Source organism: Chlorocebus sabaeus, chromosome 13 (genome assembly GCF_047675955.1).
Source record: "Chlorocebus sabaeus isolate Y175 chromosome 13, mChlSab1.0.hap1, whole genome shotgun sequence".
In the NCBI taxonomy this organism is placed as follows: Eukaryota; Metazoa; Chordata; class Mammalia; order Primates; family Cercopithecidae; genus Chlorocebus; species Chlorocebus sabaeus.
The window spans coordinates 30,792,311-30,814,976 of NC_132916.1; the positions used below are offsets into that span (position 1 = coordinate 30,792,311).

General features: G+C 41.4%; 1 protein-coding gene across 1 annotated transcript in view; it reads left to right on the plus strand.

Moving 5' to 3' along the window:
* CRYBG1 (crystallin beta-gamma domain containing 1) overlaps positions 1-22,666 on the plus strand; it is a 202,339-nt gene that overhangs the window by 142,518 nt on the left and 37,155 nt on the right. Inside the window, exons 3-8 of the mRNA XM_008007456.3 lie at positions 2,532-4,141; positions 10,256-12,596; positions 16,212-16,259; positions 16,347-16,465; positions 18,371-18,536; positions 21,222-21,361. Coding sequence (XP_008005647.3) covers positions 2,532-4,141; positions 10,256-12,596; positions 16,212-16,259; positions 16,347-16,465; positions 18,371-18,536; positions 21,222-21,361 — 4,424 coding nt within the window. The remainder of the gene's footprint in view (positions 1-2,531; positions 4,142-10,255; positions 12,597-16,211; positions 16,260-16,346; positions 16,466-18,370; positions 18,537-21,221; positions 21,362-22,666) is intronic.

Genomic DNA, 22,666 nt, shown 5'->3' on the forward strand with positions numbered 1-22,666 from the left:
AAAAAAAAAAAAAAAAAAAAAAAAAATTGTTTTAATGCCTATACTGAGCATAAAAAGGACTGCTGATCAAGCGTCTTTACTGCATGGGAAAAGCAGATTGCAACATCATTGGCAGGACAGAGTAATACATATACTTAGTTGTTTTATTTTGACAGGGAATGGAATTAAGCCAAGACTCAAACCTATTTTCCCTGGTTACTTCTTCAAGATACGTTTGAAGGCCTGTCCAGACAGCAGAGACAAACAGCTTTATGTCAGAATCAGAATGACTTTACCTGCGGTGGGACCTTGGACAGGGAGAAGTAACCTTGGCAAATGGGCATTAAAAAAAGACTACCTACCTAGCTATTGGGAAGATAAAATGAAAGTGTGTGAATCACAAGGGCCTGACCCATAGGATAGCTCAGTAAACATCTATTATGATTTAAAAATCTTGCCATACCTTTGACTTGTAAAATAATCCAAATGTTTCCTTAGGAAGTTACAATATTTTGATTTTTTCCCTTAAATCATACTTTGAATTCTTCCCATATTATTTATATAACCATTGAAGAATCGATTAATCAAACTCTGGTTAGATTTTAGAATCGTTTATGACCTCAGGTACAAGAGCTCCGAGTGGCAGCATCACTGGTTCATCGCAGCAGCAGCAGCTGTCTAGTCCCAAAGCGCCCACCAGGTGCTTCTAAGACCGGGAGAATCTTAGAACCTTGAGAGCAAATCTGATTCATGAGCACTTCCTTGGGAGCTGACTCTGGGGGTGTGTGACCCGCAGTCTGTTCCTCTGGGCGGACTGTGGTGGCTGCAGAATCTCCGCGGCCTCTAAAAGGGACGCCTGTGGCGGAATGAAAGGAGCATGGGGCGGGCAGGAGGCGACTTGGATTTGAATTCTGACTTTACAGCTCTGACCGCCTCTCCCCCCCGCCCCCCCCACCTTAATTTTGTGTCTTTATGGGCTGGCTGAGCTTCCTTTCCTCATCTGTGTGGTAACAGCATGACCTCACTGGGCTGTAGCGGGGTGACACTATGTTACAGTACCAGGACTGTCTCAACAAATGCTTGTTGACTGTTAATTTCATGCGTTATCTTTGCTATTTCCCATCGCCAAAGTCCATTTGCTGCATGTAACTCAAACAATGGAGCTACTTCAAAGGGTAATTGGGGAACCTCCCGTAGTTGGTACTATCCTGAATGTTCCTCTTCCAGGAAAGGTGGGGCTCTTTCCTGGGTCGCCAGGACTCAAGCTGGCACCCGGGTTTTGAATGTAAGAGTTCATTCTTAAGAAATACAGGAGCCACACGTTTGGCCTGGTTTCAGAGGAGTCCTTACGCAAATACGCTTCCCTCTCCTAGGAGCCAGGCTGGACTCGCTGCCCCTGCTCCCTCCCTTTCCCAGGCTCGCCTCCTCCTCTTCCTGCCCACCTCCATGCCCGGCACCTACCCAGTCCCCATTCTGGCGAACCCGACCCCGGTGTGCCACCGCGCCCATTGGCGGGTTTGCTTTTATTCGTTTGTTCTGCGCTCCCTCCCACCTTCTGGCTCGGGCACCAGATGCTAGCCGTTTTGCTCCAGGCAATGTACGAAGCCCAGGTTTTCCCCCTTACTGGGAGCGCTGCGGATCCTTCGCAGGTGGCCCGGCACCCTCGCATGGGTGAGCCAGCCCCTGGGGCTCCAGCCGTGCGCCCCCGGAACCACACGAGTGGTAAGGAACGGGTCCCGGGGCCAAGTAGGCAGAGTCCCGCGCATCTTTCAGCCACGCCTTCTCGACTCAAGGGGGCAGTGAGCAAAGGTGATCAACCCTGCAACCTCGCCTGCTACCCCCGCGCACTCCTCCTCGTTCACATGGTAGGAACTCCCACAGGCAAAAGCCCTTCCGGTGCGCTCAGCAGCCGCGGGATCACTCGGGTGTTTGAACGCTCGCGCCCTCCTCCCATTGGAGCTCGGGCTAAGGCGGGGCCCAGGTGCTCGCTTCCTCTGAGCTTGCTTAAGGTTTTCTTGTTGCAGGTACTGTATGTTGAACCCGGGTGGCTTCTTACTGTTCTCGAGGAGAAGGCTGCTAGAACTGGTTTTTTTTCTTCGTCCTCCTTCCCTCCTACAAAAAGAAAGGGCGGTGTTTGGGGGAAAGTCCGCCTTAGGATACTTTAATGTGTTTACTGCTCCCCCATGGTCACACGCACCGCTGTTCATAAATTGCATCTTTGTTGAGGAAGAAGGTAAAAAAGCTAGAGAGGGCAAGGAACTATTTATTTTGTATATGTGATTATTTGGACCGTTCAAATTTTCCTTTAAAAAACACGAATTCAAAGAAAATGCTATTCTAACTAGTGCCAGAAACTTAAGGTGTTCAAGAAAAATTCAAAAGTAAAACTAGAGTTTATTTTGTTGGAATGAATGTAACATAAACATAACTTTATCATTTTCAATTAGAAACTCTGGTCTGTTATCATTTTGGCTGGTAGTTCTGTTATGTACGTCTAACGGGAAAAACACCAGATTCTCATATGTTCCCTCCTCATCCCTTTTATTTTTCAGTCCAGAGCACAACCTCCAGAGGAGAACAGAAGGAAGCCAGTTTTGGGGAAACTTGGCACTCTATTCACTACAGGAAGGAGAAGGAACAGTAGAAATGGGCTAGAGAGTCCCACCAGATCAAATGCCAAACCACTGTCTCCCAAAGATGTGGTAGCCTCTTCTAATCTCCCAGAGAGAGAGAGTGAGAAGAGCAGATCTCAGATCAGCCAGCTGAAGCAAGCGGACACGAGCGAGGAGGGCTCCCCTCGGGAGAATCCCCGGGAGGCAGAGGGCGAGCTCCCTGAGAGCGATGGCCCCGCAGCCCCCCATGACGCCGAGCTGTCACCTCGCTGGAACAGCAGTGGAGCAGCTGTGGCTGTGCAGCAGTGCCATGAAAATGATTCACCCCAATTAGAACCTCTGGAGGCAGAGGGAGAGCCTTTCCCAGATGCCATCACCGCTGCCAAGCAGCTGCATTCCTCGCAGGGAAATTCCTCCAGGCAAGAGAACACAGAGACGCCCGCCCGCAGTACGGGGGAGGACGCTTCACCAGGTGCTGGCCACGAACAGGAGGCTTTCCTGGGTGCGAGGGGTGCGCTGGGGTCGCCCACCCGGGAGCGGTCCAGAGGAGAACTAGGCGAGGCCCCTGAAGAAGCCCCAGGTGTGTGTGCGGAAGAAGGCTCCCTGGGACCCCGTGACGCCCGCATCCAGCCCCCCAAGGGCGCGTCTGCTCTGCCAGGTGAGCCTCCGGCCGAGGGTGCAGCACACACGGCCAGCTCCGCGCAGGCAGACTGCACAGCCCGGCCCGGGGGTCGTGCCCACCCTACTAAGGTGCTAACTTTGGACATCTACTTGAGTAAGACTGAGGGGGCGCAAGTGGACGAGCCGGTCGTGATTACTCCCAGGGCGGAAGATTGCGGTGACTGGGACGACATGGAGAAGAAGTCGAGCGGCCGCAGGTCCGGGAGGCGGAGGAGGTCGCAGAAATCCACTGACTCCCCCGGCGCGGACGCCGAGCTCCCTGAGAGCGCGGCCAGGGACGACGCGGTGTTCGACGACGAGGTGGCGCCAAACGCGGCCAGCTACTGCTCCTCGGCGGAAAAGAAAGTGAAATCTCCGCGGGCAGCCCTCGACGGGGGCGTTGCCTCCGCTGCGAGCCCGGAGTCCAAGCCCGGCCTCGGCCCCAAAGTGCAGCTCCGAGGCGAGTCGGACCGGAGCAAACAGCCACCCCCGGCCTCGTCCCCCACCAAGAGGAAGGGCAGGAGCCGTGCCCCCGAGGCCGTGCCCGCCCCGCCCGCCAGCGGCCCGCGGGCTCCCGCCAAGGAGTCTCCACCGAAGAGGGTGCCAGATCCCAGCCCGGTCACCAAGGGCGCTGCGGCCGAGAGCGGGGAGGAGGCGGCCCGGGCCGTCCCCCGCGAACTCCCGGTCAAGAGCAGCTCGCTGCTGCCGGAGATCAAGCCCGAGCACAAGAGGGGCCCGCTCCCCAACCACTTCGACGGCCGGGCAGAGGGAGGTCGCAGCAAAGAGCTGGGCAGAGTGGCCGGAGCGCCTGGAGCTTCTGACGCCGACGGCTTGAAGCCCAGGAACCATTTCGGCGTGGGCAGGTCGACGGTGACCACTAAAGTGACCCTGTAAGTAGCCTCGCAAGTCCCGGCTGAGTTGCTGTCCGCACACGTGCTGGGGGTCGGCTCTGAGAGGCTCGGGGTCTTTGCATTGTGGAAGAAATGTCTGGTCACTGAACTTTCCCCTCCATGCTGAACTTAAGATAGCGAAGGGCCAGTTTACACAGTCAAGGTTTAAGATGCCACTCGTGGCAGCCTCCTCAGTTAGTTCCCTTTTTAACACAAGATTTAAGTTTAACGAACGTAAAAATAGGATTTTCCTTGAAGCTCAAAGTTTATGTAGATGAGAGAGAGAGAGAGAAGACCTCACGGCCTGACATGAGCTGATTCTATTCTTTATTCAAAATGTACAAGGGTGTTCCAACATGGGATGTTCTTAAAATACATGTGCTGTGAATTTCAAAATATGGAGCAAACAGTAACATGTTAAGTACGACCCAGTAGCTTTGACATGTGTGAGTTTTAAGAGAATTCACAGAACCGTTTATGGAACTCAGTGCATTTATTTAAACACACAAAAAGTTTTAAACACACACACATACACACAAGAAAAGTTGCTAATACAAGTATCTTGGTTGCTTCTTCCCCTTTATAATGTTAGGGAGTCTGGTGATACTTTTGGACCCAGGTTGAAAAGTAGTTTTCAGTTATTGAAATAAAGATCAATAATCATACAAAAGATTATTTGCTACATGAAAGCAGCTGTGACAGGTGTGAGTTTAAGATGATTCCAAAACATTTCATGGAACATAGTGCATTATTGGCCTAAGCCTTTTTCCAAAAGTCCCTAATTCATGTATCTTGGTTGCTTCTTCCTCTTTGTGCTGCATGAAAGCACAAAACAACTGTGACTACTTGCTGTTAAGTTTATTCATTTCACAAGTAATTTATTTAATACTTTCTGTGCAAGATATTGTGCTAGGCACTGTGGGGAAAAAAACCCTACAACTATGACTCAGGATATTGCCCTGAAATTTTTATAGCCCCATCTGGCACACAAGAAGCACACAAGTCAAATAACAATATGAGATGATATCTGATGAAATTGCCAAATGAATGTTACCATCTGTAAAGCCTGGGGAAGTGCTAGCAAGGAAGAAATCACTGCTGGTGCTTTGGAGGAGCTGGGCCTTGTGCCTTGATCATAAATGCAATTCGTATAGGTGGACAGGATAGGCAAGGTACTCTGAAACTGATAAGACCCTCCCTTCCCACACTTCTTCTCCCTCACCACTCCCACTTAGCACAGGTGAATAATGATTAAGTGCTTAAGTTTTTCCTCCATTCACATATTTGTTCAAAGAGTGGGTATTTTAACAACATTATCATTATAATTCTTGAACTTAATGGTTTCTTTCATTCTATTTGATTTCTTGGGTAAGTAAGCTTTAGAGGAACTCTGAGAGGGAAGTATGCTTAATGAATAACTTGACTACCTCACGAGCTGCCAACCTGGAGACCTTTGATATAGTCAGTGATTTATTCTGTAATGGTAGGTAGCATCAGAGAAATAAGCTGGGTGAATGATGCCTATTATTTATAGAAGACCAGTGTGATTGAATGCTAAAGCCTCCTAAATGTGAGCCTTAGAGAAACATTGCTGTGTACCTTAAGAAGGATGGTTCACCTGTCTTCCAATCAGAAGACACCAGTAGAAAAACCAGAAATGTTACACTGTGAAAGAGTAGGCTAAACAAACAGGAAAGATGATCTCACAATGAAATTCTTCATGTGCTGTTCTCTGTAATAGAACTAAACCAAATGTCTCTTTCCCAGTTCTGATTAATTTCTACCTAAAAATTTTCTTTATCAGACATTCAATGTATTTGTTTTGCGCATGGTCATTGCACATGGTCATTTGGCAAATTATTGACTTAAAAATTAATAATTATTTCTAGTCCTTTGACCCATTTCTTTGTGACTGATGGGTTTTTCAGACCCTTTAATTCTTCCTCTGACCGTATCGCAAGATGTTAATCAGATTATTCTTTAAAACAATTTGAGACTGAAGAATTAGAAAAACTATTTCATATCCCCTGAAAAATAATGCCACTGAAGTAACATGTTTCTTTCTGCTGTTAGAAAAATTATTCCTTCAAGTTCTCTACTAAGTGCTGAATGTTGAAATTCTTAAAATGGTATATGTAGAATAAGGAGAATTTTCCTCTTATAATAGAACTATGGCTTTTTAGACTCCAAATTATTTTCCCCTCTCTCATAATGAAGGCATTACAACATGAATTATAGGAGCCTTCCTTTTAATCAATCTGAACTAGGTTAATTGTAGTGACTCTTGGTAGCACAACTTAATAGCACAGAAAGTTTGGTTGTAAAATTTATTTTGATCTTGGTGTAAATCTTTAATGTGCAGAAATGTGTTTCCTGTCCTTAAGGCAGCCTGCTAACCTGTAGTGTTTCCTATTTACATCATCAGATACACTTCAATGTTTGAATTGAGTACCCTTCCTTGAACTCATTAGTGAGACTTTTTAAAAAGTATATTCTCTGGTATGTGACCATCCCTCATTAACTGATAGCAAATCGAAGCTTTCTATTTCTAATCATCTCACTGGTGTCATAATTTGATCTTTAAGGAAATGCTTATAAATTAATTTTTCTTTTAAATTTAAGGTATGGGCATGCTATAAGGGAGCCTAAGTATCTTTTGGAGATATTGTGGAAAGCAATGCCTGGGAGAAATTTATGAGCAGAGATCAAATTTATTTATTTATTTATTTATTTATTTATTTATTTATTTATTTATTTTTGAGACAGGGTCTCACTCTGTTACCCAGGCTGGATTGCAGTGGCATGATCATGGCTCACTGTAGCCTCGACCTCCCCGGGCTCAGGTGATCCTTCCATCTCAGCCTCCCTAGTAGCAGGGACTACAGGTGCACCACCATGTCTGGCTAATTTTTGTATTTTTTTAGAGACAGGATTTTGCCATGTTCCCCAGGCTGGTCTCAAATTCCGGGGTTCAAGTGATCCACCTGCCTCAGCCTCCCGAAATGCTAGGATTACAGGCAGTAGACACTGATCCCAGCCTCAAATTGAGTATCAAATAAAATTTGAAAAAATTAAAATCTAAATTTTCAGTGCTGCTTTTGGAGAGGACTTGATGGTATCCAGCCCAGTTTTATTTTATCCAAAAGGATAAGGTGACTCACCAGCAGTCATACTGCCTGTCCCTTCTAGAAGCTCCTTAGGCCCAAGCTTCTTTTTTTTTTTTTTTTTTTTTTTTTGAGACAGAGTCTCACTCTGTTGCCCAGGCTGGAGTGTAGTGGCACAATCTTGGCTCACTGCAACCTCCACCTCCCGAGTTTAAGCAATTCTCCAGCCTCAGCCTCCCAAGTAGCTGGGATTACAGGCATGTGCCACCACACCCGACAATTTTTGTATTTTTAGTAGAGACGAGGTTTCACCATGTTGGCCACACAAGTCTCGGAACTCCTGATCTCAAGTGATCCACCCACTTTGGCCTCCCAAAGTGTAGGGATTACAAGCATGAGCCACTGCACCTAGCCAGGCCCAAGCTTCATGAAGGCCAAGTCCATGAAGGAGAGGCAGCATGGGATTTCAGTGTCTCCACTTATATGTTCTCATTATCAAAGTGGCCTCTAAAGTCTATGTTATGTTATGGATCTCATGATAATTCACTGACTTTAAATGATAAAGATGGAAAGAACCAGAGGAGCTCATCCAGGCAGGAATAGTCCAAGCCTATCTGAAGAAGTAGAATAGTTTAGTGGTTAGGAGCATGGCATCTGAAACCAGAGCACCTGGCTTCAAATTGTGGCCCTGTCACTTATTAGCTGCATAACCTCAGGCAAGTTCCTTCTTGACGCCTCAACTTCCTCAGCCAAAAATAGAATGTATAAAGTTGTATATGAATTAGGTGAGCCCAATGAAGCATTTCTCAAGTTCTTGACAATCAGTGACTGTTCGTGGTTATGCTTTATTTTTCCCATTTTATAAACCACTAGACCAATGGTTTAGACTTTTGTTGTTGTTGTTGTTGTTGTTGAGACAGAGTCTTGCTTTGTCACCTAAGCTGGAGTGCAGTGGCACGACCATAGCTCACTGCAGCCTTGATCTTCTGGACTCAAGTTATCTCCCACCTCTGCCTTTGGAGTAGCTGGGACTGCAGGCATGCACCACTTCACCTGGCTAATTTTTTTTGTTTTGTTTTGTAGAGACTGGGTCTCAGTATGTTGCTCAGGCTGGTCTTGAACCCCTTGGCTCATGCAATCCTCCCTCCTTCACCTCCCAAAGTGCTGGGAGATATAGATAGATAGATAGATAGATAGATAGATAGATAGATAGATCTATATATGTAGATATATATATATAGATATATATAGATATGTAGATATAGAGATATCTATATAAGTATATAGATATATATCTATAGATATATATAGATAAATATATAAATATCTAGATATATCTATAAATAGGATATATTTATATATATAATATATATTTATATATAAATATATAGATATATATCTATAAAATATATATATATATATGCTGTGGAACCCTTTCTTCTAAGAAAGTTTAAATAGGAGCAATAAATAAAACAGATACTGGGAGTGATTCTGGTTGAAAGGAGAGTGGACAGCCCCATCCCTGTCCCTACTTTCCCCAACTGTAGCCCTTGAAGAAAACCCCAGGGATTCCTTCAACTGTAAGTTGGGGGAAATAAAAACAACTCTGTTCTAAACCATCTCATTTTTTTAAAGATGAAGAAGGTACAGTCCAGAGAGGTAAAGTAACTTGACCAGGTTCACACAGATAATTAGCATAAAAGCCAGGACCAGAGCCAGAGAATGCCAAACAGAGCACATTTGTTTCTCTGAAAGAAAGCACTGTGTACATTCAAAGACTTATTATTTCCACTGGGGGTAACTATACCCAAGAAATGTGACAGAGAAAGGGGAAACTCTCTTGCCCAAGAAGTGATGACAAAACCAACAGCTGCATAATTGATAAGTAAATGATGGTACATCCATATGATGGACTTCCATGCAGCATTAAGACAGCTTTTCAAACAAATTTTTTGGTAATCTGAAAAATGTTAACTATAAGGTTAAGTCATTTTATTTCTTGAAAAAGCAAGACATCAAATTATATGAACAGAATAATCTCAATTCTATTCAAAATATTTAATTATGCATATAAAAAGATTAGAAATGTTTAAAAATGTTAACAGGGATATTCTCTGACTGGTAGGATTATCAGTGATTTTTAAATATTATCCAAAGTTGCTATAGTGAACACACTTATAATCAGAGAAAATCTTATGGGAGAAGGATGAAAGGAATAAAATATCTGAAGAGGTCAATAGTAGATGCATTTTTAAAATCTATCCTTTTGAGATAATGCTTAAAAAGTTACGCTAAAATAAAAATACATAATTGATGTTGGCGTATGGGAATGCATTAAATATTTAAATTTCTTCTAATGTTCTTCAGGCCTTAAGATGTCTTCCAACCCTAGTGCCAAGCACTGTGCATACATGCTAGGTGCTCAATAAATTAGTTCATCCCTCATCCCTAGAGTTTCTTGGCTATATAATCTTCTGATCCCTCATATGCAAGCAAAACACCCATTAAAAATAGTTGATAGTGTACTTAGGACTATTTAAAAATAGTTTCATTAAAAAACAAATGTGGCAGAGAATGGTGACTCATGCCTGTAATCCCAGCACTTGGGGAGGTCAAGATGGGAGGGTTGCTTGAAGCCAGGAGTTTGAGACACCAGTCTGGGTGACATAGACCCCATTCTACAAAAAATAAAAATAAAGAAATTAGCTGGGTGTGTGGTATGTGCCTGTAGTCCCAGCTACCTGAGAGGCTGCAGCAGGAGGATTGCCTGAGCCCAGGAGTTTCAGGCTGCAGCAATCGATAATCACACTGCTGTACTCCAGCCTTCGCGACAGAGCAAGACCTTGTCTTAAAAACACATGTGTGCGCACACACACACACACACACACCACACTCCAAATGTTATATATCAGGGAGATGTTGGCTTTTCATAGTTTTATAATTAGTTGGTTTGTGTGTTCACTTTTTAAAACTAGGTCAATAACTTTGTCTTCCTGCTTTTTCCTCACAGCCCTGCCAAGCCCAAACATGTGGAACTAAATCTTAAAACCCCTAAGAATCTTGACAGTTTGGGAAATGAGCACAATCCATTTAGCCAGCCAGTTCACAAAGGCAACACTGCCACCAAAATCTCCTTATTTGAAAACAAACGGGCAAACAGTAGCCCAAGACACACTGACATTCGAGGCACAAGGAACACTCCTGCCTCTAGTAAAACATTTGTTGGGAGGGCGAAGCTGAATTTAGCCAAAAAAGCCAAAGAAATGGAGCAACCTGAAAAGAAAGTAATGCCAAACAGTCCCCAGAGTGGTGTGCTGGTGAAGGAAACTGCTGTAGAAACCAAAGTTACTGTCTCGGAAGAAGAGATTCTACCAGCAACCGGAGGAATGAATGGAGACCCTTCTGAGAATCAAGCTCTTGGTCCTCAACCTAACCAAGATGATAAAGCAGATGTGCAAATAGATGCTGGCTGCCCTTCAGAACCAGTGGCTTCTGCTCTGATTCCTGTCAAAGATCATAAGCTCTTAGAGAAGGACTCAGAGGCTGCAGACAGCAAAAGACTTGTACTTGAAAATGTAACCAATGCAGCACAAGACATCCCCATCACTGTGGATACCAAAGATTTACCCCCAGCAGCCATGCCAAAGCCACAGCATACATCTTCTGACTCACAGGCCCCTACTGAGTCATCTCCTGAGCCTTCTCTTTCACTGTCTGCACCCACTCCTGGGGATGTTGCCAAAGACACATGGGTTCAATCGCCCATAAGCAGTTTTCCGTGCACTGATCTGAGAGTGTCAGAGAATCATAAAGGATGTGTTTTGCCTGTGTCTCATCAGAACAATGAAAAAATGCCACTTTCAGAACTTGGAGGAGAGACAAACCCTCCTTTGTCCACAGAGCAGAGTCCAGAAGCTGTGGGAAGTGAGTGTCCATCCAGAGTCCTCGTCCAGGTCAGGTCCTTCGTGCTCCCCGTGGAGAGCACCCAGGATGTGAGCTCCCAAGTCATCCCAGAGAGCTCTGAAGTTAGAGAAGTGCAGTTGCCAACTTGTCACAGTAATGAACCTGAAGTGGTTTCTGTTGCAAGTTGTGCTCCCCTACAAGAGGAAGTACTGGGCAATAAGAGCATGTCACCCGAACACTCTCATTGCACAGCAGAGCTCGCGGCAAAATCTGGCCCACAAGTTGTGCCACCAGCATCAGAGAAAACTTTGCCTATTCAGGCTCAAAGTCAGGGCAACAGAACACCCCTGATGACTGAATCTAGTCCCACCAACTCTCCCAGCAGCAGAAATCATTTAGACACTCCTCAAAGGCCAGATCAGACTGTTAGAAATGGCCGGAATAGCCCTGCCGGTCTTTTGAACATTTCTGCTGGTAGTGATGACAGTGTATTTGATTCTTCTTCTGATATGGAAAAATTCACTGAAATTATAAAACAGATGGATAGTGCAGTTTGTATGCCCATGAAAAGAAAGAAGGCCAGGATGCCAAACTCTCCTGCTCCTCACTTTGCCATGCCTCCTATTCATGAAGACCATTTAGAAAAGGTGTTTGATCCCAATGTGTTTACCTTTGGTTTGGGGAAGAAGAAGGAAAGTCAGCCAGAAATGTCTCCGGCTTTACATTTGATGCAGAGCCTTGACACAAAATCCCAACTGAGACCCAAACGTGCATCTGCTGAACAGAGTGTCCTCTTCAAGTCCCTGCACACCAACACTAATGGGAACAGTGAGCCTCTGGTGATGCCGGAAATCAATGACAAAGAGAACAGGGACATCACAAGTGGTGGCATTAAGAGATCGAGACTAGAAAAAAGTGCACTTTTCTCAAGCTTGTTATCTTCCTTACCACAAGACAAAATCTTTTCTCCTTCTGTGACATCAGTCAACACTATGACCACGGCTTTCAGTACTTCTCAGAACGGTTCCCTATCTCAGTCTTCAGTGTCACAGCCCACGACTGAGGGTGCCCCACCCTGTGGTTTGAACAAAGAACAGCCAAATCTACCCGACAACTCCTTAAAGGTCTTCAATTTCAACTCGTCAAGTACATCACACTCCAGTTTGAAAAGTCCAAGCCACATGGAAAAATATCCGCAAAAAGAGAAAACCAAAGAAGATAAAGAAGATCTGGATTCACGAAGCAACCTACACTTGCTGGAAACTAAATTTTCTGAATTTTCAAAACTGAAGAACGATGATATGGAAAAGGCTAATCATACTGAAAATGTTCTTAAATCAAACTTGCCAAACTGCGGAAACAGTGACACCGACTTCATGGGTCTTTTCAAATCAAGCCGGTATGACCCAAGCATTTCTTTTTCTGGAATGTCATTATCAGACACAATGGTAAGTAGCAATGTATTATTATTTATTTGGGGTATTTATAAAGCAAGGGAAGAGAGGGATGATGAGCAACTCCTGTTATACTTTTAGAAATGGTTAAGCTCATGCGCTATAGTTTTTATTCATTCATCACATATTTGAAAACCTGCAGTGTACAAGAGACTGTTAGAGGGCAAGAAAAAAATGTACTAAGAATCTTCACTGAAGGCCTTTGTAGTCTTGCAGGGAGATAAAGCTACAAATGTTTTAAGGCACATGATCTTTTTTTTTTTTTTTTTTGAGACAGAGTCTTGCTCTGTTGCCCAGGCTGGAGTGCAGTGACGCGATCTCAGCTCACTGCAACCTCTGCCTCCTGGGTTCAAGTGATTCTCCTGCCTCAGCTTCCCTAGTAGCAGGGAATACAGGCACGTGCCACCACGCCTGGCTAATTTTTGTATTTTTAGTAAAGACTAAAAATACAAATACGGGGGTTGTACCATATTGGCCGAGCTGGTCTCGAACTCCTGACCTCGTGATCCATCTGCCTCAGCCTCCCAAAGTGTTGGGATTACCTGATGTGAGCCATCTTGACTGGCTGGCACGTGATCTTTTAAGGCACATGTGAATTTCTATGTTGTATTGTGAAAGCTATAGGTAAACTTTTGGAGTTCAGAGACAGACAAGATGCTTTTTCTTACCTATTCTACGTAAAAGTGCTCAGTGCTATACTTAGAATTCTGAAGATGTGTGAAGCAGCTTCCTCTATTTGGGAAGTCCCCAGCGAGGGAAACTTTTTCTTAATCCTTATCTCTGTGAGATTCACTCTTTGTTCCCATAAGTAGCAATAGGTGTGTATCCTATGCAATTGAGAAAGTATTTTCTCTTTATTGGGAATTAGTTTTCATTAGGGAAATATTTTTTTCCCCTGCAAAGCTGTGGGAAATAAAGAATTTTGGTTTTCATTGGATCTTAAATATTAGAGAGAAGACAGCAAAACATGATTTTGGGGAATAATTTTTGCATCTTCTTTTATCCCTCTTCAGAAGATGTTTACTCAGTTTTTGATGTGAATTTGTGCCTTTTTGTTACCAAGCTTATTTAAGGTAAGGGAGGACTATGAGAAAGGAAGGTGGGATATGAGTTTAGTGATCAGCTCTGCCAGGCTAGAAGCCTGAGTGGGGCTTGTATTCTGGTGGTCTGTTCTGTGAACCCGGCTGCCTGGCAAGTGTGGACCGCAATCCAGCCCAGTTTATCCAGGCAGAAAATACCTTGCACTTTTCCTGGTCTGTACAGGGTACTGCAGCATAGTTCAATGTATTATATTGGCTTTTGCTACAGTCCTGTCAGAGAATGTGATGTTGCAAGCTCTTTCAAAATATATGGTTGGGTTTCCAGCAGAGGTGCAGATCCCTTTTTCATGTGATTTCATAAACTTTCGTAAAGTTTGGGTTTCAGATGTTTGGTGTTAGGACCCTTTACATTTAAAAATGATTGAGAACCCCAATGAGCTTTTGTTTGTATGGGTTCTGCCTATCAGAATTGATTATATTAGAAATAATTGCTGAGAAAATTGGAAAACACCAGAACATACAAGTGCACACTGCAGCAGTGCTCAGAGCAACGATGCCATCACACATCATGGAGCCTTGTACTCCACTGGACATTTGAGAAAGAGATGAAAAAGGCAGATGACCTCTTCTTATTATGAAAATAGTTTTGATCTCATGGACTACCTGAAAGGATCTTGGAGACCCCCCAGTGGCCTCTGAACCACACTTTGAGAACCACTCCTATAAACAAATAAGACTGAATCAGCCTATGGTACCCAGAAATCATAAAATTCTTAACTGTTTCTCTCAAGTACAAAATTTCCACTGGTCCACTTCCCATTCATTACTGCTTTGTTCTTTTTAATTTTTCTTAGGTCACTTTCCTTATTTAACTACAGTCTAACAAAGCCGATAACAGAATATACAGTTTCCTTATAAAAATCAAGTCAAATGACATAAAAAGGAAAAATAAAATCTTTATACTTTTTCTAGGCCTTTTTATGATTAAAAAATAATGGCCTTTCTTTAGGTCCTGGGCTTTTATTGATTGTATAACTATTCAATCATGAAGGTTTTACCTGAATTTTGTTTTAAATTTTAGGCTTTTTCTTCAGTTTATCTACTTCTAATGTATATATATGCATAAATAGGTATATACCATTTGGTTTCTGATAATGCTCTAGGGGGGCCCTTATGGACTTTTTTTTTTTTTTTAAGAGACAGTCTTGCTCTGTCACCCAAGCTAGAGTGCAGTGGCATGTTCTTGGCTCCCTGCAACCTCTCCGCCTTCCAGGTTCAGGCGATTTTCATGTCTCAGCCTCCCAAGTAGCTGAGATTATAAGTGAGCACCACCACGTCTGGCTGATTTTTGTATTTTTAGTAGAGACAGGGTTCTGCCATGTTGGCCATGCTGGTCTCAAACTCCTGACCTCAGGTGATCTGCCCACCTCGGCCGCCCAAAGTGCTGGGATTACAGGCGTGAGCCACCGCACCCCAGCCTTTTGTGGTCTTCTGGCCATATCACACTCTGGTGTGATGCAAGAGCAGTCAGAGCAAAGGCAGTTCCTAAAATAGGCATCCTGGTCAGCATTGAAAGTAGTTCATGTTTTGTAATATTTTTACATGTATAATTACTATTTTATTATCTTATGCATTTCTGGTTTTACTGGTCTTGTCAGATGGTCTTGAAAATGATTAGTTTTGGAGCCATATTAAAATGCATTTTGTCTATCAAAAAAACAGGATTAGGCCGGGCTTGGTGGCTCACACCTATAATCCCAGCACTTTGGGAGGCCGAGGCAGGCGGATCACAAGGTCAAGAGATCGAGACCATCCTAGCCAACATGGTGAAACCCCATCTCTACTAAAAGAAAAATACAAAAATTAGCTGGGCTAGTGGCATGCACCTGTAGTCCCAGCTACTCAGGAGGCTAAGCCAGGAGAAACACTTGAACCCAGACGGAGGTTGCAGTGAGCCGAGATGACGCCATTGCACTCCAGCCTGGTGACAGAGTGAGACTCCATCTCAAAAGAAAAAAAAGGGGATTAAATATACTATGTGCAGTGTACATTATGAAATATACCATATATACCATAAACACTTCTGTTTAGACCAGTGGTTGTTATAGATTTACTATGAGAAAACAATATTTGTATGGATTCAGATAGGGTATATATATGAACATAAAATTGATTCAGCTCTTTCTAGGTAAGTGATTAATATATTATAATTTCTCTTTATTTGATATGATACTGATATTATTTGAATTAGAATTTCTTAGCTGAGTTCTTATTCTGTAAACTGACAAGAAACATACATGCCCTGAATTTTCTAGCATTGGTGGAAATAGCCTAGACATTTAAATTAGGAGAAATTGCAATGGCAAATTCAGGTAGAGGTGAAAAAACCTTAATTTAAAAGTATAAACTCAAAGAGTTTTAATACAACTTTAGCATCGATTAGAGTGGACGTTTCAAGATCAATACAGTGTGGGATAAGTGTGATCTACCTAGAGGATCATGGGTGGAAAAAGAGAATTGTTATGCGAAGTTGTAATTATTTGTTGTGTTTTTGTTCATCTGATTACAGACACTTAGAGGAAGTGTCCAAAATAAACTCAATCCCCGACCTGGAAAGGTAAGATTATTTTCTGTTTCTAGCCTTGATTCTATTTTGGTCTGATAGAGCATGACAAATTGTGCTACCACTTTCGTTTTCATGCAGGTAGTGATATATAGTGAACCCGATGTCTCCGAGAAGTGCATTGAAGTTTTCAGTGACATTCAGGATTGCAGTTCTTGGAGCCTCTCTCCAGTGATACTCATAAAAGTTGTTAGAGGATGGTAAGAATGGCACTTTAAGTTCCTGATGTCAAATGTTTGTGTTTTACATGCTTAATTACCTTTTTAGTCCTCACTACTAGTTTAAAATTATGGCTTTAGCAATGGAAAGCACAGGAAATACTACTCGTGGTAAGATAAGGGATTCGTATCTTAACAATGTCATTTTAAATCATGTTTCTGATTATAGCAGTGATACATGTTTATGGGAGAAAAATCAGAACAGTACAGTGGAGCAAGCTTCTTTTTCCCATGTTTCCCCATTATATTGCTTTGAACTAATCATAAATCAGGGCCCATAACATACTTTTGGTTGATGACCCTTAAATGAGATTGATAAGAATTGCACTAGTCGTGTTGATAGACCAGAAAGGACTTTTAAAAAATCTATAAAGAAACTTGAGAACATGTAAGAAAAGGCAAAGTAAAGAAACAATAAGGAAAAAAAATCTATAAGGAAAAACAAAAACAATCTATAAAGGCATTTTTCTAATTTTTTAATGACAGTTCAGTGCAGCACTAACTTAAAATTTAATTTGCTTTCCAATATTTCCACAAAAGATTGTTTTGATTAAGTAAAGAAACTAGTGAAAAAAATAAATATTTTGACAGTTTCTGAAATCATTTTATCAACTTCATTGCCTCTTGGAGACACACAGGAAGCTGAGTAGAGAAAGGCAGCTTAAAAAAAGAAATAGCTGATCTGGCATAATACTTATCTTTTGGTGCCTATTTGTAAACTTGTTTGAAATAAAGAGGGTAGACCTCTGGATGTTTATGGATTTAAAAATTCATAAGCTTTTCTTTTGGTCTCCATTTGATTAAATATGCAGCAGCTTTCCTGTTAGATTTCTAGGTATTTTAATATTTTTTCCTATATATCCAACACAGTCATGAGAAAAACAAGTTTTGCTTTTATTCTTAAATTTGAAGACAAATGCTATTTTAATTGCTGGAGAATTGGCCACTAATATACAATATATAATAGTGGTTTTTTTTACACAAATTTTGTTTTTATAGAACAGTACTTTTTCCTTTCTTTTGCAACTTTTGTCGGCTTCTTTTTCTTGAAAGCGTAAGCATTTACACTGCCATACGTTGACATGAGGTTTTTCTTTAGTGTTTGGCTGTTGTTCGGAAGAATATTGTTAAAATGCTTTCCATTACCATATCTAGAGTCTTTTGTACCAACATATTCATTGATATGACTGTAATATGTAAGTTAAAATCTCTCTAAGAGAAATGTTTTCTACACATATGAAGAGACAAAAGGCCAGACATGATGGCTCATGCCTTTAATTCCAGCACATTGGGAGGCCGAGGTGGGCAGATCACTTGAGACCAGGAGTTCAAAATCAGCAGGCCAACATGGGGAAACCTCGTCTCTACTAAAAATACAAAAATGAGCCGGGCTTGGTGGCACATTCCTGTAATCCCAGCTACTCGGGTGGCTGAGGCAGGAGAATTGCTTGAACCTGGGAGGTGGAGGTTGCAGTGAGCTGAGATCGCACCACTGCACTCTAGCCTGGGCAACAGAGCAAGACTCTGTATCAAAAAAAAAAGAGAGACAGAAAAAACAAAAAAACACTACAGTAAACATCCATTTATCTGACATATTATCATTTATAAGTCTCCACCACCTGGCAATTACTTGGAACGCTAGTAGCTCTATAGCATTCATATAGATAACTCCAAAGTTCTCTAAGATCCTGATATAGTTCATGAGTTATCAGAGACTTAATTATACCCAGTAAAATATTAGTGTTAGGGAGAGTTTAAGCTATTTTAATTGCTAGATAATTAGCCACTAATATACTATATATATAATGGCAATTAGCCAGGATATTTGAGTAATCAAAGCCTCTCGCATCAAGAGTGGCTAATGGTTTTGCTGTGTTTTATTGTTAGTTGGATTTTGTATGAGCAACCAAATTTTGAAGGGCACTCCATTCCCTTAGAAGAAGGAGAATTGGAACTCTCTGGTCTCTGGGGTGTAGAAGACATTTTGGAAAGTCACGAGGAAGCAGAGTCTGATAAGCCGGTGGTGATTGGTTCCATCAGACATGTGGTGCAGGTAGGTTGCGGCAAATCTGGATTTTATTTATTCACCAAATATTTATGGATTCGTACTTAAAGGGAAATGCTCATTTCACGAAATAAGTGATTGGGAAACATATTTGGTGCCTTATGGATATATTTTCTGTATTTTAAGTTTATTTGTACACTTTAAAGAATTTAAGAAGAAACATAATTGGTTAGATAATTTTTCACAATAAACCCTTAAGGTAAATCTTTTATGCCTGTCCTACTATTCCCATCTTCCAAATATATTTTACCTGATAACTTGGTTTAAATGAGTTCTGCATCTATGAACAGATTTTTCATTTACTTAGTGTTTTTGTTTGCTGTATGAGTTGTGATTACTTTGAGTGGTTTATAGGAATTCTATTTTGGAAAAATAAATAATTCAAAAATAATTTGGTTGATCAACTCTAGGATTTCATGTGGATTTAACAACATATTACTTGCTCTATTTGAGGCCACTTTATGGATGAGGTAAAATTTCTTGGTTTCTTGTTATTTGATGAGAAAAGTGTTGTCAGAGTCTTTCTTTGTGGCTCTTGGGATTTGATGATTCTTTACCTTAAAAATGCAATTAATGGTGTCCTCTAAGTAGAAAATTAAAATCCCAAGTTTTAATGGAGACGAGTGTCAAGATGCAATACAGAGAAAAGGAACATTCTGATGTGAGAATGAGTAAAGATGAGTAACAGTTTTGGCAGAGGAAAGCGTCGCCTACTTCCTGGGTCAACATTTCTGAGTAACTTAGGTGGTAATTGGTATGCTAAATGATTTATCTTTTATTTGTTTTAAGTATATAATATGAGAAGACTAAGTAAGACTTGAGAAACCCTATTTCAAAGTGTCCTCATTAATGGAATATTTTGCCTAGAGTTTTTATTTACTGCTCAAATAATATTGGTAATAAAGCAATGTTTAAAAATATCATCTGATTCCCATCATGAAGTGCCCTCTCTCCCCTTATTTTTTGAATTTTCTACCCTTTGCTGGCCATATTCTAGTCTGCTTTTTCTGCAGTTGTAATCATAATACAGGGACAATGCTGTTCCACCTGTCTATCCTAACACTGTGGTTCTCAATCCTTTTTTTCTCTTTATACCACTTTCCTGAAAATCACACTCCCCTTGGTAACATCTTTGGGATTGCAACTGGGGAAGGTATCAGTCTGGTGGGGTGAGGATTTGGGTGCATTCAGGAAGATGGGGAAGGAAAACAAGATCTCTTGTTTTGTCTGATAGTAGCAGACTTACTGTAGCAAAAGCTTTTCATGTTACCACAGGTTTAGGGTTTAGCTGAATATCATATTCCATTGAAACAATGCATTATTTATTATTTAGTATAAATGAGGTACCATTATTTATTTGTTATTTCTTCTTTCAGTGAATCTTAAGGTTGTTTCTAGTTTTTTACTATTATAAGTAATGCCATGAGAATGTTTTTGTGCATTTAATAATTTATAATTTTCTTTTTCTTTTTTTTTGAGATGGAGTCTTGCTCTGTCACCCAGGCTGGAGTGCAGTGGTGCAGTCTCGGCTCACTGCAACTTCTGCCTCCTGGGGGTTCAAGTGATTCTCCTGCCTCAGCCTCCAGAGTAGCTGTGATTACAGGCACATGCCACAATGCCCGGCTAATTTTTGTGTTTTTAGTAGAGATGGGATTTCGCCATGTTGGCCAGGCTGCTCTTGAACTCCTGACCTCAGGTGATCTGCCCGCCTCGGCCTCCCAAGGCTGGGATTACAGGTGTGAGCCACTGCGCCGGGCCAGTAATTTATAATTTTCTAATTTGTTTCCTTGAGGTACATTTTTCTGAATGGTGCCATGTTAAAGGGTATGGTTATAGCTCCTGATATGTCATGGATTATATTTTCTTTACAGATCATGTGCATGGTTTCTTGAAACATAAACATAAGTCAGAGCATATATTTTAGAGGTTACCTTTTTAGTTCATTAGCGTTGTTCCTAACATTTGAAAAGCCTCATCTGAGCTTATTCAGGTGTTAAAATTTCTTCTGTTGCTCAGTTCACCCAACTCAGCTGCATAGATGAGGTTCAATAAATATTCCATTAAGGCTTAGGCACTCGACAAGACGAGGCCTTTTGAAGGCTGTTTGGACCACAGATATGTGGGGCATGGAACAATGACCAAAGTACAGAGATTTGTAAATCACTATGAATGTGTGCTTTTGCTTTTATGACTTAGATCAAACCAGTATCATAAAGGTTTACTCAGTCAAGGAGAATTACCACAAATCAACAGAGGGCTTATGGACACAAAACAGTGGCTGAGGAAGACTCCGAGAGCAGCCATTCTACAGACTAAAGTCTCTGTGCTTGGATAATTATATCAGAGCAAAGGAACCAAAACCCCAGACCAAGGAGGGTCAAGTGAAGATGAGAAAAATAAATATATTCCAAAACTCAAATAAAATACATTTCTGATGATCTTTGCTTGAATGCAACACTGAGTTATATAACTAAAGCAAATGTGTCTGCCCCAAAATAGGTGGATTATTAATTCATGGATGGAAACAGGAAAGGGCTAAAATGGCAGGTGCTCTGTGAAATGTATTTGTATATTTAAAGCTCATTTTAATTAGTTGTAAGAAGAAGAATGAGCTTACTAGAGAGTTAAATGCATGGTGCAATTCTTACTGTCTATGCATCTATATTTTTTCAGGATTACAGAGTTAGTCACATTGACTTATTTACTGAACCAGAAGGGTTAGGAATCCTAAGTTCCTACTTTGATGATACTGAAGAAATGCAGGGATTTGGTGTAATGCAGAAGACTTGTTCCATGAAAGTACATTGGGGCACGTAAGTATTTTGTTTCAAACACAATTTTAATGAAGTTTTTTTGTGAGTGTAGTACTGGAAAAAGGACTTAGGATACTCTGACTCTGATTTGTCATCCTGTGAAGTAATTATTAACTGTAAGGTATATTTTTATAAGGCACATAAAATTCTGGTTCTTTTGCACCTATGTTATGATTCATCTCTCTTAAAAACAATATAGATTTATTATAGGAAATGTTGGGGGGGGATTGAATTTTTAATGTAAGGCTTTCCTTGTCACAGAGGAATCTGATTTATTCAAAGCTGAGTAGCAGATTATATTTTCATGATGATTCAGAGGAGGTAATTCAAAGCATACGCCTCTGATATTTCTGGGGGGGGATGGAAGCCAACACACATGGTACTTCCTTGAATATTTTCACACAATGCTGGTTCAAAGCCCCTAGGAGGTTGGTTTCACAAATCACAGGAAACAGCAAGAATATTTTGAAGGAAATGGGAATACCTCAGATAGGGGAGAAATGAGGATAGAAAGTACAGGCTGCAATACTAAAGAATGTGGTCTCCAAGGTGAAGCACAAAGCTCCACGGCATGTGAAAGGCATTCACTGAGATGCAGGAAAAAACACTAAAGCTTCTTTCTATTTGATTAAAGTCTCCACCTCTTAAGATTTTATTTTTGTATATGTTTTCTAATATGCATAATGTATTAGTTCAGTGGTAATGTATATAATTTATAAATATTCATATATTCAGAGAATGCTGAAATGTTTTTACTAATGGTTTATATAGTCAAAAAAGTTTACAGTCTGTCCCTAAAGTGGTATGGAGTATCTCTGCAGTGAACAATAAGGCACTCCTTAATCAGGCTTTTTGCATTCTATTTATTACTAAAAGTCTCGGTTTGCCATTGTTCATATCTTAGAAAAATGATTTGATTGTGCAAAATGTAGGAATAGGATAAGTGACAGATCACAGAATCTGATTTTTGATCCTCAGAAATCAGAAACTAAAAACTTCTAGGCAGCTTAACAGGAAGTGTGGCTATTGAGAATTGGTAGCAGCTATCCTTGAGTAGTTGGAAGGTGGTCATACAGAAGAGATATTAGATTTGCTCTCTGTTATTCCGTAGCAGGTCCCAGGAAAAACCAGTAGAAATTAGAGAGATGGATTTTGACTTGACCCAGGGCAGAACTTTCTGATGGTTAATACAGTTAAAATGGAAGTGGCTGCCTTGTTAGGTGGAGAGTTTCTCATCGCAAGGGGTATTCAAGTAGAGGATGGACAAGAATTTATCCAGGGCTTTGTAGGGGAAGGAAAGTATGA